At 40.4% G+C, this 17704-nt stretch overlaps 1 protein-coding gene across 2 annotated transcripts in view; it reads right to left on the reverse strand.

Annotated features, from left to right (window-relative positions):
- Nucleotides 1-5078: 5078 nt before the first annotated feature.
- The window catches only part of LOC132180480 (exocyst complex component SEC6), a 43531-nt gene continuing 30905 nt past the window's right edge, over nucleotides 5079-17704 (reverse strand). For both annotated transcript variants that reach the window (XM_059593317.2, XM_059593316.2), the window contains exons 20-26: nucleotides 11970-12048; nucleotides 9039-9108; nucleotides 7108-7195; nucleotides 6917-7006; nucleotides 6605-6721; nucleotides 5769-5831; nucleotides 5079-5507 (exon numbers count right to left, since the gene is read on the reverse strand). In XM_059593317.2, the coding sequence (XP_059449300.2) occupies nucleotides 5376-5507; nucleotides 5769-5831; nucleotides 6605-6721; nucleotides 6917-7006; nucleotides 7108-7195; nucleotides 9039-9108; nucleotides 11970-12048 (639 nt within the window). In that variant the 3' untranslated portion in view covers nucleotides 5079-5375. The remainder of the gene's footprint in view (nucleotides 5508-5768; nucleotides 5832-6604; nucleotides 6722-6916; nucleotides 7007-7107; nucleotides 7196-9038; nucleotides 9109-11969; nucleotides 12049-17704) is intronic.

Consider the following 17704-nt stretch of genomic DNA (forward strand, 5'->3'; position numbering starts at 1 on the left):
TTACTTCAGCTCGAAGACCTTCAATCTCAGCCGATAGCTCTGTGATCTTAGACTTCCGCCCTTGCCCGAGCCGCAGCCGCCTCGAAAGTCTCGGCTTGCATTATTGACTGCTGTTGACCTGAGAGAAGCAGCTATTCATCTTGCTTGGCTCAGTTTCACATTCTCAGCTTCCAGATCAGCGACCTTGCCTTCGAGACTGCTTGTTTTGGTGGCCGAGTCCTTGGCCGCCTTCCGGAAGTAACAATATATGATCAGCGACTTCATGATGCTCTGCAACAAGAATTTCATTAGCATATGTATATATAAAGAGAAACAAGGGGAAAGATATTATACTTACAAAAAGTTGAAAGAAAATCATCTGCTCAGTCATGCTTTAAGTAGATATGTCACGCTCCATCGTAAGGTTCTCATGTGGAATCAAATCCACTAGTGCTAAGAAAGGACTGCCTTTCAGGTCACCACTGAACTTTGCCAGGGGCCCGCCGACAGTCCAATTCATTCCTTGAGGCCTTACTGTTGAGATAGAAGAAGATGAGGTCTCGGCAGCAGAGCCTCTCTCGGCAACCGAGACCCTCTCGGCAGCAAAGCCTCTTTCGGCAGCCTTCTTAGCAGGTATGGGTGTCGACAGCCGAGCCTTTGCTTGTTTTGAAGCACGGGCTTCCGATTCCTCCTCAGCAATAGGGGTATAGGTCGAGCTTCCTTGGCAGTTGCAGTGGGCCCCTCAGTCTTTTCTTGCACCATCCCTACGAAACTGTCTGAATGCACCTCTAACTCAATCTCATCCAAGATGTGTTGGATATCTGAGCCTAGAGGTTGGAGTGATGTAGACCCAATGGGGATTGCGGTCTCAGCCCCAGCTCCAGTCGAGACCAAAGGAGTAGCATTTAACGGCCGCGCCGTGACGGGCTCGTTTGTAAGAAAAGCCTCGACCTCTGCTATTGGTTTCACCACAGGTCCAGGGCCGGTCTTTCGACTGGCAGCCAAGAAGCTGGCAAATTGATCCTGCACCTTTGCTTCTGCCGCTTTTATCAGTTTCCTCTTTTTCAATTAAGGGGCTTCGGGCTCTTCAGGCTCTTCGAGCTCATCTACCAAGCGTAAAGCCCTGGCTTCCCGAGGAGGAGTGTTAAGTTTTTTAGCCCTAGTTTCCATTTTCAAGGGCCCAGTAGTTCGAAATTGCGGTGCAAGTTGGACCACTTCCCCGCTTATCTTTAAAGCCCCACCTGTTCGAAGTGGGAAATTCTTCTGTTTAGGTAGCTCAATTACTTTGGCTTTGCCTTTATCAAGCCTGGGCTTCTGAGGGTAGCTCCACGGGTGTTAGCTGCTGGAAGGTCCGAGACAACAAGCTTTGGGTCCCGGACAATCACAGAAGCAAGCCTCTTTTTTGCTCCACCACTCCCCGGCGCCTCCTTGAGTGACGAGGCCTCTCCCTTCTGAGGCCATATTAATTAACAAAGAATAGTTCAGCAGACTCTCATGTTTCTGAGTCCACGCCAAAACGTCGTTCACACAGCGTCGCTCATCGTCGGTGATGATGGGCTCTTTGGACTCGTTCTCGGCGGGAATAGAGGTTTCCCGAGGTACTCTCGGGCCTTTGGTAACTTCAGTAGGATGAAACTCCCACTGACCTGTAGCAAAAAAGTATATGGTTTTCCACGCGTGGTTGCTAGAATATTTGCCGTCCACATGAATGAATTTTCCCCGTCGTGACTGGAAGTTATATAAGCCCTCGCACTTCGGGTTCTTTTGGAGCCGATATACCCATAAAAACTCTTGGGCAGAGAGATAATTCCTCGGTCCGAGCGCCATAGGCCACAGTAACATGCAGGCGTAGATAACCCTCCATGCGTTGGGCACAATCTGATGCGGAGCCAGATTCAAATAGCTCAGCAATTCTCGCACTGTCGACGGGAAGGGCAGTCGGAAACCAGCGCGAAACATAGTCTCGTGTAAACAAACTTCGTGCGCATCAGCACGGACTATAGCGCCGACCTATTCGTCGTCAAACTGCTGCTTCACTGATTTGGGAATAAAACACTCTTCCCGTATTCTAGCTTCATCGGTCCTAGTTAAAGATGGCCGCCAGCAAGCTGGATAAGTGTTGCCACCAAGGCCGTCTGAGCCTGATCCCTCATTGCCAGACATGATGATGTAAGGAAAAGAAGAAAGAAAGCTCTTGGAGAGGAAGCAGAAAGAGCTCTGACAAGGAGATAGAGGAAATAGGTCCAAAATGGGAAGTCTACAGCCTTTTAAAGACTGGCCTCGGTAATATGCGCATCAAATGCGCCGAGAGGAGCACGCCGGTGCAGGTGACACGTAGAGGCACTCGAGTACCTTGTTTAATGAACCGACACCGTCTCGGGAATACCAACCGAAGCTGCTCAAAATTTGAAATTCAAATTTCAAAAGTTTTTCCCGCCTCAGTGGTCTGAGATGGAACCCAAAAGATCACAAATCGTCTCGGATGTCTCCATCTGGGGATAGCCTCGGAAGATAGATCTATTCCTGCAGACATGAAATTTCCTTGGTTCTAAGAACATGAAAATTGGGGGGTAACTGTTAGGTCATAGATCAAACCATTCAATATCTGGTAATCCTAGGGCCCAGGCCCAGTAAAGGATTTGGACAGGCAAGTTCGAGACCTACATATTCGAGACCCTCATGACCGAGACCGTTATGGTCGAGACCTATGGGATCTGAGACCCTTGTGCCGAGACTGTGAAAGTCTGAGACTAACTCAGGACATGCAGGCCTCGGCTACAAGGATAACTCGGGTATCTTAAAAGATACAACCGTTAACAGATAAGTGATCTTGTTTATTCAAAAGCTGCCATATCTATTTATAGTCTAGATTATCTATATATCAATCAAGATACACTAGTTAACATCTAAGATCATGAAGGCGATCGAGTCCCACTCGGACGCTCTAACTTAGCATGGCCCAAAAGCTATAATGCTTATCCCCTGATCTTAGGCCACGAAGATCACGGAATAGCTAACAAACATGATCCTTCATTTAAATGTTTGCACAGCTAATATCAAGGGATAAGATTCTTGAATGTGTGGGAAATCAAACTTTCTCCCTGCATATAAATACAAGTCATGTTATCAATGCAGAGGTAATCGCAACTTTTGCTATCTAAGCTCTGTGATTAATATCTTTTCTCTTTCCCATTCTGACTTAGGCATCGGAGTGTCCCCGCCGGCTCACCCCCGGTCTCTTCGATCCTTCCTTCTTCTTTGTTGTGCAGTCAAATCATCTGTGTGTTGGTCAACTCAAACTCGGCAGGCGTGCCACGTCATCATCAGGAAAGCTGTCCATCAACAATGGTGAACTCTCAAGCATAATTGCCTGTGCACTGGCGTCCTTGAAGGATGTACCTGTTCCATCGGAAGTTCTTGATAAGGTTAGTAAGAGGGAGAATGGAATGGCCACCAAGTCTTTTGAAAGTTTATACAGCCTAGGTCGAAGTTCTGCCAGTACTTACCCGCCTTGGTCTTCAAATGGTTCTTCAGATTCAGATTCAGATTCAGATTCAGTCCATTCTACACCAAGCATTTCTTTAGAAGATCCACGGTTCTCCAGTTTTGATGGGTTGAATTTGTTGGATTCTCTAGTCCCCCCAAATCCTTTTAATCCAGTTGTCAATCTGCTTGGGAAGGGTAAATATATTGTAGCTTGTCTCTATGCGAATGAATTCCGTGATCTTCGCCATCGCTGCTGCCCATCTGAGGTTGATTATATTGCTTCCCTAAGCCGTTGTAGGAACTGGGATGCCAAAGGTGGGAAGAGCAAATCATTTTTTGCTAAAACACTAGATGACAGGTTTATTATAAACAAAATTAAAAAGACAGAATTTCATTCATTTATGAAGTTTGCTCGGGACTATTTCAAGTACATGAATCAGTCATTTGAGTTGGGGAACCAAACATGCCTTGCAAAAGTTCTTGGGATCTCTCAGGTTTGTTAGTGTTGATGCACAGTTTTCCTGATGATGACGTGATACGCCTACCAAGTTTGAGTTGACCAACACACGAGTGATTTGACTACACAACAAAGAAGAAAGAAGGATCGAAGAGAGACCGGGGGTGAGCCGGCGGGGACACCCCAATGCCTAAGTCAGAATGAGAAGGAGAATAAGCAACAAAGGAAAGATTGAATGTCAAAGTTGCGCTTACCTCAATCTGAAGAGATCATCTGTCTTTTATAGGCATGAAGTAGTAGAAGTCCCTTCATCAATGAGTCACTCTTCCCTGAGTTTCTGCAATGCAGTTACTGATAAGGGATTTGGGTGATCACCTTTTCCGAGATTTAATGATTAATTTATTAAACATCTATGTGAAGATATACGTCTTAATTCTAATAAAAGAAATAAAGAGTGTCTTACATGTTTATCCGCAAAAGGGGAGTGAGAAAGGTCGGTCTTTGCCCTCCTAATTCTTATAAAAGAAAGAAAGGAAGCGAGCGAAAATGCTTCCAAACACTTGATAAGAAAGCGTTACAATCATACCATCACCTTGGTGCTCCATTAGGTCCCTCGTGTCGTCCTACTTGATTATTATTTACCACTCTTGCTGACGAAAAAAGAAAAAGAAAAACACTTGAGCTTATTTCTGATCCAACTACAAGGAAGCAGCCATCAATATATGAAAATTTCAAGGAAATTGGTTAGGTCTAATACTTGGGCTGTCTTTTTCAAATTTGTTATGCTACGGGGTTGACATAATTTTTCAAGAATAGGAATATTATAAAGCCATTATTATTACTCTCCGGTATGTATAAAATGTAAACGTTCAACAGTACAAAAAAAAAAACCTGAAATTTTCATCATGGACTATTTTCCAGATATGGAAGAGCTTCCATTAATTAAGCGAACATAAATTAGGGATTTTCCAAGACACTTTGAAATCAGACACTCCCAGAAGGGACTATTTGAGACAGATTATCTGACTAGGCAGGCCCCCAAGATAAATACTATAACAGTTTAGTTTCGTCTCCCTCTATCGGACCTATATAATAGAGTTATAGCCTTTTATGGGAATCAAGAAATTGCACTAGTAATATCGAAAGCCATCACAGAGATTCTGAAGTTCTTCAATCAATATATTTATACAAATTGTTGAAATCTTGGGTGAAAAAAACCCTAAAATTTCAAACTGATTTATGTCATACTGTGACTTCGAAGTTTATACGACTTTAATTTATTTGCTCTAGAGAGAGAGAGAGGAATGGTATGCACAAGAACTCAAAGAGACTATTCACTATTAATAAAAATAAATAAATACAAATGGGAGTTTTCCATAAAAGAAGGTTAACAGGTCTATACAAATGACAGAATCGTTTCTCTGATCCACACAAATGTATTGAAATTGCACTACTAAGTCAGCTTTCGCCACAGAGATCCCTTGGAGACTGATAAGCACTTCACTTTTGTAAAAACAAAACCTGCCTTTGGAGGGTTCCCATCGACTAGAGAATTCTCGTAAATCTCTTTGCACTCTTGTACTACCTGTTTGGCAAAGATAACGGACAATATTCAAAACCACCGAAGTTTAGGTCCATGTAACATATATAAAGCAGCGCCACTTTTCATAAGTCAGTTAGTTGCATGATTACATTGAACCCATTCTGTTAAATCACTGTCCAGTAATTGGGTTCCCATGGGGCATCATAATACATCCCAAGAAAATCTTTAGACCTTCTCGTATTTTAGCGTCCAACAGTATAGTTTTGATTGATATTGAGGAAAGAATGATAAGGTTGGACATACCTCCTTAGCATCCTTCCTTGGTATGCCTTCCCGTAGTCCAACAAGCTTCTCAACAACCTCAGGCTGTAATAGGAAAACATCGAGATTTTTATACCAGAAAATTACCTTTAGGGCCAGATTTCTAATACCTTACTTTTTGTGGCAAAAAATTAGCATAAACTAAAGAGAGTACTGAAATTCCTAACTTAATATTATGTCTTACTTTCAATTACCTTGGGCTAGTGCTCTTATTTGCAGTTGACAGATACATTAAAATAAAAACAGTGAACCAGAAGTTTATTAATAACATGACAGGGAAGAGCATGGATGAGATGGTAACCAACAATTTAATTTTTCAAGATACAAAATAAACTTCAAAGACATTTGATTTATTTAGGGAAAACTAACCTTACCCCATCAATCTACCACTAAATTTGCAATGTCCCCCCAATATTCAATTTGGTTAATCTACCATTTGGGGGTTACAATGTCCCCTTTCTGCGAGTAAAAATGACAACAATACCCTCCATGATATAAAAAGTTCTGGAAAAAAATTTAGAAAAGTGGCCGTGGGGTCACTCAAGTAATTGTTTTCCTACTTTTTTGTTTTGTTTTTTTTTTTTGTTTTTTTTTTTCTGAATTGTTATTTTTGCCATTTTTGACATTACAACCCCAATGGTACATTAAGCAAATTAAAAGATTGGGGGACATTGCAAATTGTATGGTAGATTGAGGGAGTATTAAGGTGCAGTTTCCCATTTATTTAAGATGTCAGTCTTGAAAGAAAATAGTGTTTCCAGATTTTCAGTAGCAAAATTGTCATGGAAAAATAAGTCTTTATTAATAGAGGAGATTACCGGGCAGTCGGGTTGATGTTCAAGAATATTTGTGTAAATGAGTGTGAAGGTATCCAGGCTCTCTGCTGAAGCAAGTTCTCTTAAATCACTCAGTATCCTAACTCTGTTTTCAACTTTCTGCAATCCGAGTCAGGAAAATTAGCACAAAGAAGCATTACAAGAAACTGAGAGATATATCTAACCAAGAATAAAACAGTTATTATCTTCATGAAACAAATTTACTTCAACATAAGAGCACATATCTTTTGGGATTTTTTTTTTTTTTTTTGTTGGGGTGGGGATGGAATTGTCCAAAACATAAACAGCACTTACAGAAACACTTATATATTCCCTAAAAAAGTCCATGAGAACCTCTTCGTCTTGCCTCATCCGTTCTATGGTTTCTTCCTTGATGTAATTTCTCTACAGGCATAAGCATCATTAAGATGATCATGCTTTAGAAATAAAAATAACAATACAAATTACAGGAGTATACATCGTCAACTTTAATGTGAAATAAAAACCTCTGTTAGAAGATGATCAACATAAACAATGACAGTTTCCTCCAGGCAAGCTTCAACAAATCTCCTAAATGATCTTTCTTCAATGTACCTTAAATACAGAATTAACAACCCAATAATAAGTGTTCCAACCGACATACAATACTAACAGAAACATCATCATTCCAAAGTGGTAATAAAGAATCTTTTTATTCTGCAACAACAAATTTTGTTATAAATGTGGCAGAGTCTCAAAATTGGTGAGAATCAAACAAGTCTAAGTCAAACTAATGAATGGATTAGGGGTAAACTAAAACAAATGATGAGATTGAAGGAAGAATTAGGCACATGCATGTAAATTAACAACACACCAGAAATTATACCTGACATGTTCAAGGAACAGATCATTGCTGAAGAATCTCATAAATTCTAATTAAAATATTTGTCGATATTAAACTGAAGAACACCATGCACCAACCATGAGGAGCTTTCCTCTAGTGAAATGTGAAACACCCCTCTTTATTTCATAATCCAGACAGGAAAACAAGGAAACAAGCAACAGGAATACAAGAGGAGGGTATCAGGGCAGTTGGGAAGGGGAAGGGGGGAGGGGGGAATTAACATTTGCCCCAGCCAAAAGGCAATTCCGGAAATGAGAGCAACGAAAAAGCAAAGGCTACAGCAAGGACAACAGTAGCAATGATGACCCGAAAACAACAGTTTTCCATGGCAACTGAAAGGAATTAGGGTTTTAACAATGCCAGTGAAGAGAGTGAAAATAAGACTGAAGCGAAATTGACAATGAATAGGATTGGCACTGAGATCCATTGAAGAAGGAGATAGACAAAACAAGGTGAAGAATCACTCCGAGAAAATCAGGGAGGGATTCTGATAGAGAATATAGGCCACAATATTTGATGCTCTAATACACATTGCGTTGATATATACAGATTAGGTGGATGACATCAACGAAATAGGGGGTTTCTATAGTAAAACAACCTTCAGAAATAAAAGTATTAAAAAGGATAAACAGTATGGTTTATTGCGTGGATAAAGACAGACAAGTTGGGAAGAGAGGGAAACAAGAAATATCATAAGATCAACATGGTACAACACCGACAATCACAATATATATATATAATATTACATCTCCAATAACCAAAATTTAACATTTTAAATAATTTTAGGGTGGCTAAACATGTTAAATAGGCCAAAACGTTCCAACAGTTTCATACTTGGGTGCATACATACGTTCAATAGCTGTGCAAAAATTTCACAACAATGGTTAATAAAAAGTAGGTTGAAAAAGAATTAAAATTTAATATATAGAATGGTTTTAGGGTGGCTAAATCTGTGACAATTAACATTTTAAGAATGTATTTGTTGTTTAAAGTTGGTTTAATTCGATCCACCTCACTCCTGCTGTCATTCTACATTTCATACCCTTTTCGGTACTCATCATACTAAATTTTGGAATTCATCATATCAAACAATGAGATCAGCCATTAAACATAGCTTCATGCTTTCTCCTTGTTGTTGACCAAGAAACAAGGTATATTCGTATAAAGTAGGAAATCCAATCATCTTATTAAATCCTCAAGTTGGTCCCCAACCAGCTGAAAGAGTTGCTAGTCAGTCTCATCTTGATACAAAGTGACGGTCAAGATTAAAACTGTAGCAAAAAACTCATCAATGTACAATGCCAGCCTGATACACGCATAAGCTAGTATCAAGGATACTAGATGGTTGTAACATAGAATAAAGGGGACATAGTAAAGGCTGTAAATCCTGTCCATGTCAATAAACTACTTGTGAGTTGAAAACAATATAGGAACACCATTATTGTTTTAGAATGTATCTTTGACTTGGGTGTTGAACCAACAATATCCACTATACTGAAATATTAGGACAGTGAAAATATAAGGTTTCCGAGGTCAGAAAAGAAGATAACTCACATCTTCACATCTGTGAAATAATCACTAAATGTTGCAACCAGGTACTCAGTAACCTGTCCTTCGCACCACTCTGGAATATGCAAAAGGAGAAAACCCAACTCAGATGCAAAAAGAGGTGTTTAAAGAAATACTAAGAAGACTTATTGTCATTTCCAACTAAAAGAATTTCATCATTAACAGGTGCGGAAAGTTGTAGCAGAATAGCAATGATTGCATGATTCCAAATCCCTAATTGATTAGACTCGGAAGCAAAATGTATCAAGTTGTTCCATGGGGCCACAGCCTCATGAATTGCCAAGTTATTGAAAGGTTAAACATGAATTTCTAAATGGCTTTTAATTTAATTTTGGATGCTTCCTGTGGTTCTGCATGATACTATGAGAACCCCACATATCACTCAAAATACATGCATCCACTGATCCACACATGGGCTGGTTAACTCATACAAAATGACTTCTCTATTTCAAATCTGTTAACATTTTTCGTATTGACAAATTCAGTGTCAAAACATATTTGGTAGTAAGTTTTAAGTTTAGGGTTAATTCGGTGCAAAAGTTGATCAAAGACATGATAATTCAATTTTGTGTATGCTGTCCAACATAGACCTAGTCAGATAAAAACAACCATGTCTTTTGATTCCAACATCAAATGAAGGCAAACTTAGTGGCATTGGAAAGCTAATTCAAAATGCTACAACTTTTTATTTCACGAAGCTGGACAGGATAGCTTGTTCGCTGGGTATCCGGACGAGATGAAGATCACAATTTGGTAGAATCACTCATTTGTTGGCTTGTTTGCACCAGGTCCAGATGCAGCCTGCGAAAAAGTTGTAAAACCCTAACCAACTTAGTCTAAAAAGAATGTTACAGGTTTTGGAGCCGTTGCGGTGCGAGGTGAACGTGTTGTTTACCGAGATTACGAGAGTGGGTCTTCAAAGTTACAAAGGTTTAGTAACTAGAAGAATCTGCAGCACAAGTCTTCTACAATTGATGGCTTTTGGGTTGGCTAACACCAAAGTGGTTTTACTATTTGTAGGTTTTCATTACGTAATCAAAATCTGTGTTGATTTGTTTTATGCTTGCTTTGATTTTGGTTTTCATATTTTAGGTGTTTTGACTTTAAAGTTAATAACTTTATTAATCTTGATTGTTAAGATTAAGATATTCACTGTTTGTTACAACTTTGGGTCTAAATCCAAAATTTCAATTGGTATCAAAGCCTTGGTTCACTGTTGATTGGATTAATTTTCTTAGTGTGATCCTTGATCCCTTTATCACGTTTCAATCTCAATCAGTTCCCCTTATTTTGATGACAATAATTATACCCACTGAAAGATTCGCATGAGAGTGTTCCCGCAATCCTTGGATAAACACGCATGGATCTCTATTGAGAGGGGTTGGAATAAACCCACTACTAATATTGACACATGGTCTAAGGATGAATTGACCGAATGCAACTAGAACAGTAAAGGGGTACATGCCATCTTTATGGTTGTTTCACTAGATGAGTTCAAGAGAATTTCAACGTGTGAAATTGCCAAAAAGGCATGAGATATTCTAGAAGTCACCCATGGAAGGGAAAAAAAAAGGTTAAAATATTCAAAACTTCATATGTCGACTTCTAGATTTGAAGAGATTAGAATGAAGGATGATGAAACTTTTGATGAATTCTACGCTTGTATCAATGATATTGTAAATAATTCTTTTAACCTAGGAGAGAAAATTCTTGACAATAGGATTGTTAGAAAAATTATGAGGTCTTTATCTGAGAGATTTAGACCTAAGGTCGCTGCTAATGAGGTGAGCAAAGACCTTGATGCCATAAAAGTTGAAGAAGTTGTTGGTTTTTTGCAGAACTATGAACTCACCTTGCCTCGACCCAAGAAAAATAACTTGGCTTCAAAAATTGTGAGGGAAGAGGCCAATAACTCCGCTGATGATGAGGACTTGACATTACTTGCCATGAGATTCAAAAAGTTTCTCAAACTTAGGAAAGGTGACTTTAGCAGATCCCCTAAATCTCGTGAGACATTCAAGAGTGAAGCTGAGGGTAGTTCTCATGACGAGAAAAAGTTCAAGGGTAAGAAAGAGGAGAATACTCAACCTACATCTGGTGAAAAATTGAAGAATGACATTGAGAGTTCTCATGAAAAGAAAAAGTTCAAGGGTAAAAAAGAGAAGAATACTCCAGGCATCACGTGCCAAGGGTGTTTAGGATTTGGACATATTACAGCTGATTGTCCTAACTATAAAAGGTCCAAAGGCAAAGCCATGAATGTCACTTTAAGAGAGAGTCATCTGATGACACAAATCAGCCCAATGACAAGGGCAGTTTCATGGCATTCACCGCTTCTTTGAAGACTGATGATGGGTCTAGTGTGGATTATACACATGACCAAGGTGAATCATGTGGATGATACACTCAAATCCCTATCAGAACTCCGCACTTAAGCGTGTTTATGCAAGAGTAGTACAAAGATGGACGACCTCTTGAGAAGTTTGGTTCGAGAGAGCCAAAAGCGGACAATATTGTGTCATTGGAGTGGGGCGTTATACGAGTGCTCACACCACCCTTGATGCACCATCGAGGGTGGCCATGACCACCCTTGAGCTATCGGGGGTGGCCGCAACCACCCCTAGTGCTTCTGTTGAGGTGGTAGGCCCCCCATGGGAACGATTACTTCTTTTTTTTGTGCCCAAAACCAATTTTTTTTTTTAAAAAAAAAGCGTATTTTTCGGAAAAACACTTTTAGGGCTATTCCATTAGCTATTCTATTTCCAGGTCAATTCTTGCATACCAAACATGCCTTAAGAGTAAAAATTACTTCACCTTTCTGATAAAGCTTAACAGAACTCCCGCACCCCAAGATCGTCAAATATGGTAAAGATAAGAACCACATGTGAAAGATACGAAATGGTTAAAATCCCTTACCTTTCTGATATAGTTTGATGAGCAACTCCTGCACCCCTGGATCTTCAAATATTACACGAACAGTTTGATGCACAGATTCCTATAATCAATGTGGAATTTAAAGATAAGTTTCAACAAACTATTTCAAACACATTATACACATCATGATTTATCATGCATACTAATACACTACGAACAGCAGATAGAACAGCTTTTTGGTGCATGAAGAACTAGACAGAAATTCAAGATTGAACAGATTTGAATGAATCTGGTAAAAGATTCTCTACAAAACAATTATGTTTTATCTTTCAAATGCAACAAAATCACGCACACAGTTTCTCGCTTTCAATTCAATCAATTGATCCATAGATGCCAATATATCTTATGATGGATTATTCTGAAGCGTACCAAAATTCATTCCCTGATTCATATTTTAACATAAGAATACAAATAAATAAATAACTAAATAGTCATAGCATCCAGACTCTGTTTTACACAAAAAAAATATGTAAGCTGGCCGGCTGGTAGGGTCTATTGCCACCTTTGAACCACTCAACTCAACTACACTTTAATCCCAATTAAATAAAAGTTAACTTTATGAATCATTTTTCAACTAATCGGGTCTGGCCATATGCATTATTTTCCATATTTTATCTTATCTAGAATCATTCTCTCTGTCATCCCCTATTTATCATATTCTTTTTGATAAGTAATAATGCATTAAAGAGCACAGAGGGGCGCAACTCAAGTACACAGGGAGTATACAAGAGAGCGACTAAGCTGGGGAGAGAGAAGAAGAGAACATAGAGAGGAAATCAGGAAAATTAATCACTATAGGAACAAGCCAGCCTGCAGTCCAAGTAAAAAGAGTGTACAAAAAGAAATGAACAAAGTCCTCAAGGGTCCTCGATAAATCCTCAAAGCATCTCGCATTTCTCTCCTTCCAAAGGCACCATAAAAGACAAAGGGGAGCCATCTTCCACACCACGGCACTACTAGATCTCCCACCCGACCACCAACTGGCAAACAAATCCTTGACACTTCTAGGCATAACCCAACTTGAAGCGAGAGAAAATAACCTCCCACAACTTGCGCGCAACCCCACAATGAAGATAAAGATGATCCACAGACTCCCCATCCGTTTCACACATACAGCAACGATTAATCACCACAATACCTCTCTTCCGAACATTATCCAAAGTGAGAGATTTCCCAAGGGCGGCCAACCAAGCAAAAAAGGCCACTCTCGAAGGAGCCTTTGTGCGCCAAATACTTTTCCAAGGAAAATGATTGGACTCTTTTGAGACAAGCATCCTATAAAAAGAGCGAACCTCAAACTTCCCTTTTCTTGAAGGGTCCACCACATCCGATCCTCCCCTTCCCCACGAATCGAGGACGAATACAAGAGCGAGAAGAGGGAGGCTAAGACCATCTCCTCCCAATCATGAATTCTACGGGTAAAAGTGACATTCCAGTGAACCATACCATTTAAACATTCCCGAATATCCGCTATGGAAGCATCCTTATTGCTAGCAATATTGAAAAGACCGGGAAAAGCTTCCTTGAGGGACATCTCGCCACACCAAGCATCCTCCCAAAACTTGACTTTCACTCCCAGTCCATGATCAAATCTAAAGTGGCTCTGAAACAACCCCCAACCCTTACAAATGTGTTTCCATAACCCCACCCCATGCGTTCCTCGAAGAACTTTAGAACGCCATCCACCCCAATCCACCCCATACTTTGCCACCAAAATACTTCTCCACCAAGCTTCTTCCTCATTTGCAAATCTCCATAACCATTTCCCCAAAAGAGCTTGATTAAAAAGACGCAAACTCCGAATCCCTAGACCACCCACAGCAATCGGAGAACAAACCTCTTTCCAACTGACCAAGTGTAACTTAGGCTCGTTATTGAAACCCCCCCATAAAAAATCCCGTTGGATCTTCTCAATGCGTTTCGCCACAGAAACCGAAATAGGGAAAAGAGACAGAAAATAGGTGGGGAGATTGAATAAGGTGCTCTTGATGAGAGTGAGTCTCGCCCCCTTGGACAGATACGAGCGCTTCCAAGGGGCCAACCTTCTAGCAATCTTCTACAACAAATCATCCCAAATAGCCAAAAGCTTGAACGAAGCCCCTAGAGGAAGACCCAAATACCTCAAGGGCAAAGAACTAGTGCCACAACCCAGGATACCAGCTAGCTCCCCTGTCACCACCGAACCTCCAACTGGGACCAAGACAGATTTGGCCCGGTTTACTTTTAACCCTGAGACCGCCTCGAAGCCAATAAGGAGGGCTTTAATAAATCTAACTTGGTCAGGAGTGGCCCCACAAAAAACCAGCGTATCATCAGCAAAGAGAAGGTGAGAAACATTTACCCGCTCAGGCTCTCTAGCACCCACATAGAAGCCATTGATGAAACCCCTACTGATGGAAGCATTAATCATCCTGCTGAACGCCTCCATGACCATGATGAACAAAAAAGGCGAAAGAGGATCACCTTGTCTCACCCCACGCGAACTCCCAAAGAACCCAGAGGAAGAGCCATTAATCAACACCGAAAACCGCACCGACAAGATACAATGCTCGATCCATGAACACCATTTCTCACCAAAACCACACCTCCTCAACAATTAGATTAAGAACTTACAGTTCAAATGATCATAAGCCTTCTCCATATCCAACTTACACGAGGCCGAGATCTCCAGATCTGATACGGCTGTCCAGGCATTCATTGGCTATAAGCACCGAGTCCAAAATATGTCTTCCTTTGACGAAAGCATTCTGCAGGTTGGAAATCACCCGATTCATGACTCTCCTCATTCTATTGGCTAGAACCTTCGCAATAATCTTATAGATGCCCCCCACAAGGCTGATAGGGCGAAAATCCTTCAAATCGGAAGCCCCATGCGACTTCGGAATAAGAGCAATAAACGTAGCATTGAGGCTTTTTTCGAATTTACCTCGGTCATGGAACTCCAAAAAACAGCCATGATGTCCAATTTGATCACCTCCCAACAATCCTGGAAGAAAGCCATGGAGAAACAATCCGGGCCTGGAGCCTTGTCCCTATCCATTTTTTTTACCACCTCCTACCCTATTTATCATATTCTTCTTCACTACTAATATTCTTTTGGCTGTCCTCTACCACTTTCCACTTTGAACTAAATCAATCTTTTTCAATGGTGCATTAATCAATCCCCATTGCACATGGCCAAATCATCTTAAATGAATCTCCATCTTTTTCTCCATAAGAGTTGCCTTTAACTTTTCAACAAGCAACTTTAGCCCTTATCTTTCCCACCTCTTCATACGAACCTAAGATTCATAACTCAATAAAATTACTAAGTTCTCCCTAATTCCTTGCATGACTGCCATTAAAGGCTAAATAAATAGAGCTATATCATCCACTTGCTTGGTTGCAACACCAAAGTTATGGTTCTATAGTTGTAAAGCAATAAGAAAAGGAACATGCAAAGTGAAGAAAACAGAAAGAAAGCTCTCATGTTTGCTCTTCCCACCCAGGTTAGATACAACCGAACCATTAAGCAAGTGCATCCTAACTTGACAGAAAGGCAGGACTACCTAGACCAAAGCATTTGTTTCTGATAAAATTGTTATCATGTATTTAGATCTATCATAGGTTAGATCTGAGGAATGGTACACAAAAGTTGGCAATGCTTTTGCACAAACCTGATTACATCTGAATGCAGAAAAGTGTTGCAGATAATCAAGGAGCAACACAATTCTAACCTTTTCTGAGCCACCAAAACCACAAAAATCAAACTCATCTACATAGACAATCATATGGTTTGAGAGAGGGTAAAATCGTAAATTATGGGGAAAATGGAGGAAGAGCCCTATCTGCCCAGTTTTGGGTGTATTGATTTTGGTGGCCCAAAGAGGTTTTGCTTCCCACTCCCTCCTCCAATCTCTCCCTCATTCTGTCCTACCAACCGAAGGATTTCTCTGCACCTCCTCTTCTTCCTCTGAATAAACATTGTCTTGGGAAATGGCCACCATCTAAGGAACTTTTTTTTTTTTTTTTGATAGGTAATCAAAGAAATAGCATTAAAAAAAGCGTCAAGCGCCCCTCAACATATAGGGAGTAGACAACGAGGACACCAAATCAGAAAGAAAAACGTAAAACAAGGGAAAACCCGCAAAAACCCAAAAACAGAAGAACCCCTAAACCGCACCACAGAAACCCAATGCCCGCAACTAAACCTGGGCTACATTACAAAACAACAAGGGCCCTCTTGCCTTTAACTCGGCTAGAGCCAACTCCCCTGACATCAAAATTGATCGAGCATTCTAAATTCTTATGATCTCTTTTTCCTCTTTGCTTAGAAGCAAAGACAGAGACCTTTTGCACCTCATCAACTAGAACCAAGAAATTCAAAGAATCCTTCTCGTCCCCTGTAAGAGACCCCCATCGTGTGATAACACGACCTTGCAACTTGCACTACCCCGGGGTAACCAACAACCCCTCCCTCAAGATCATCCCCCTCGGAATATTCACCCACCTTGTAGGCACGAGAAGACTGTTGATCCCTCCAAGACATACCAGGCAAATACTAAGGGGAGCACCCAAAAACCGAGGAGAACATGAACAACGGCCTAGGTGGCAACAACAAAAAACCCAAGCAACTTATCACCCATAAACCCATCAGCCAACAGAAATAAAAGACCAGACCCAACGCCACAAAAGGCCTGGGCAACCAAGGGGGTCTCTGGATCACACTAGAAGTGCTCGAGAGAAGGAAACCTCGCCGAAGAAAACTAGCCGGAGTAAACTTTCTAACCACTCCCCTCGACGTGGACTGGACTACAGTCTTGACCAACGGCTAAGAAGGAGCACCCAAAGACGACGCCGGCAGGACACTGAATGCCGCCACAGCCTCTGGTGGGCAACCAAGGGTCTCTGGACCACACCAATAAATAGGATTACATAAATGATCAGCTTCATGTCCTTATCAACTTGCCTGAGTAGTGGATGAGCTTATTAAACACATTTAAGATGGGTCTCTTGGGCAACCAAGAAACTACATATAAAAGATATGAGTGCAGTCGAGATGATTTTGCGATGGATGTGTGACAACATTAGGAAAGAGTATAAGAAATGAAGTTATTCGGGAAAAGGTGTCAGTGGCACCAAACAAGGATAAAATGAGGAGTAATTTTAGATGCTTTGGACATATGCAACAGAGACCCACAAACGTCTGTGCAAAGAATTATTTAGATTAATATGGAAGGAGTTAAAAAGAAGAAAACTTAAGCAAAAAATGACATCAATAGAAGGTATAGTACAAACATTGTTTTCAGAAAGGTAAATAGGGACATGGTTCTACATAAGACTGAGTGATGTTAAAAAATCCACGTAAATGATCCCAGTTAATTGGAATTAAGGCTTAGTTAAGCTAATAGTAAAAAGCAATTAAATTCTCCAAAAAATCCAGAAGATCATGAAGCAGTAAGATAAATTTTATAAACATATTGATAACTTTCAGTGTTTTCATGAAGCCTAGGCTACTCTCCTGGTTCATGGGGTTGTGTTGTGGTTGTTTTTGTGGGTGTTTTTGTTTATGTGGGACTTTTGGGTGGTTATTGTTTCATCTTTCTGGGCTTTTACGGGTCTCTTTGGCTGGGTTTTTTGTTCTTCTTGATTCTTCTTTCTACGTGTTCCTTTTGTATATTTCCTATGTACTTAGGAGCGCCTTACGCTTTTAATGATATTTCTCGTTACTTAACAGA

Source organism: Corylus avellana, chromosome 5 (assembly GCF_965113065.1).
Source record: "Corylus avellana chromosome 5, dhCorAvel1.hap1.2, whole genome shotgun sequence".
Classification (NCBI taxonomy): Eukaryota; Viridiplantae; Streptophyta; class Magnoliopsida; order Fagales; family Betulaceae; genus Corylus; species Corylus avellana.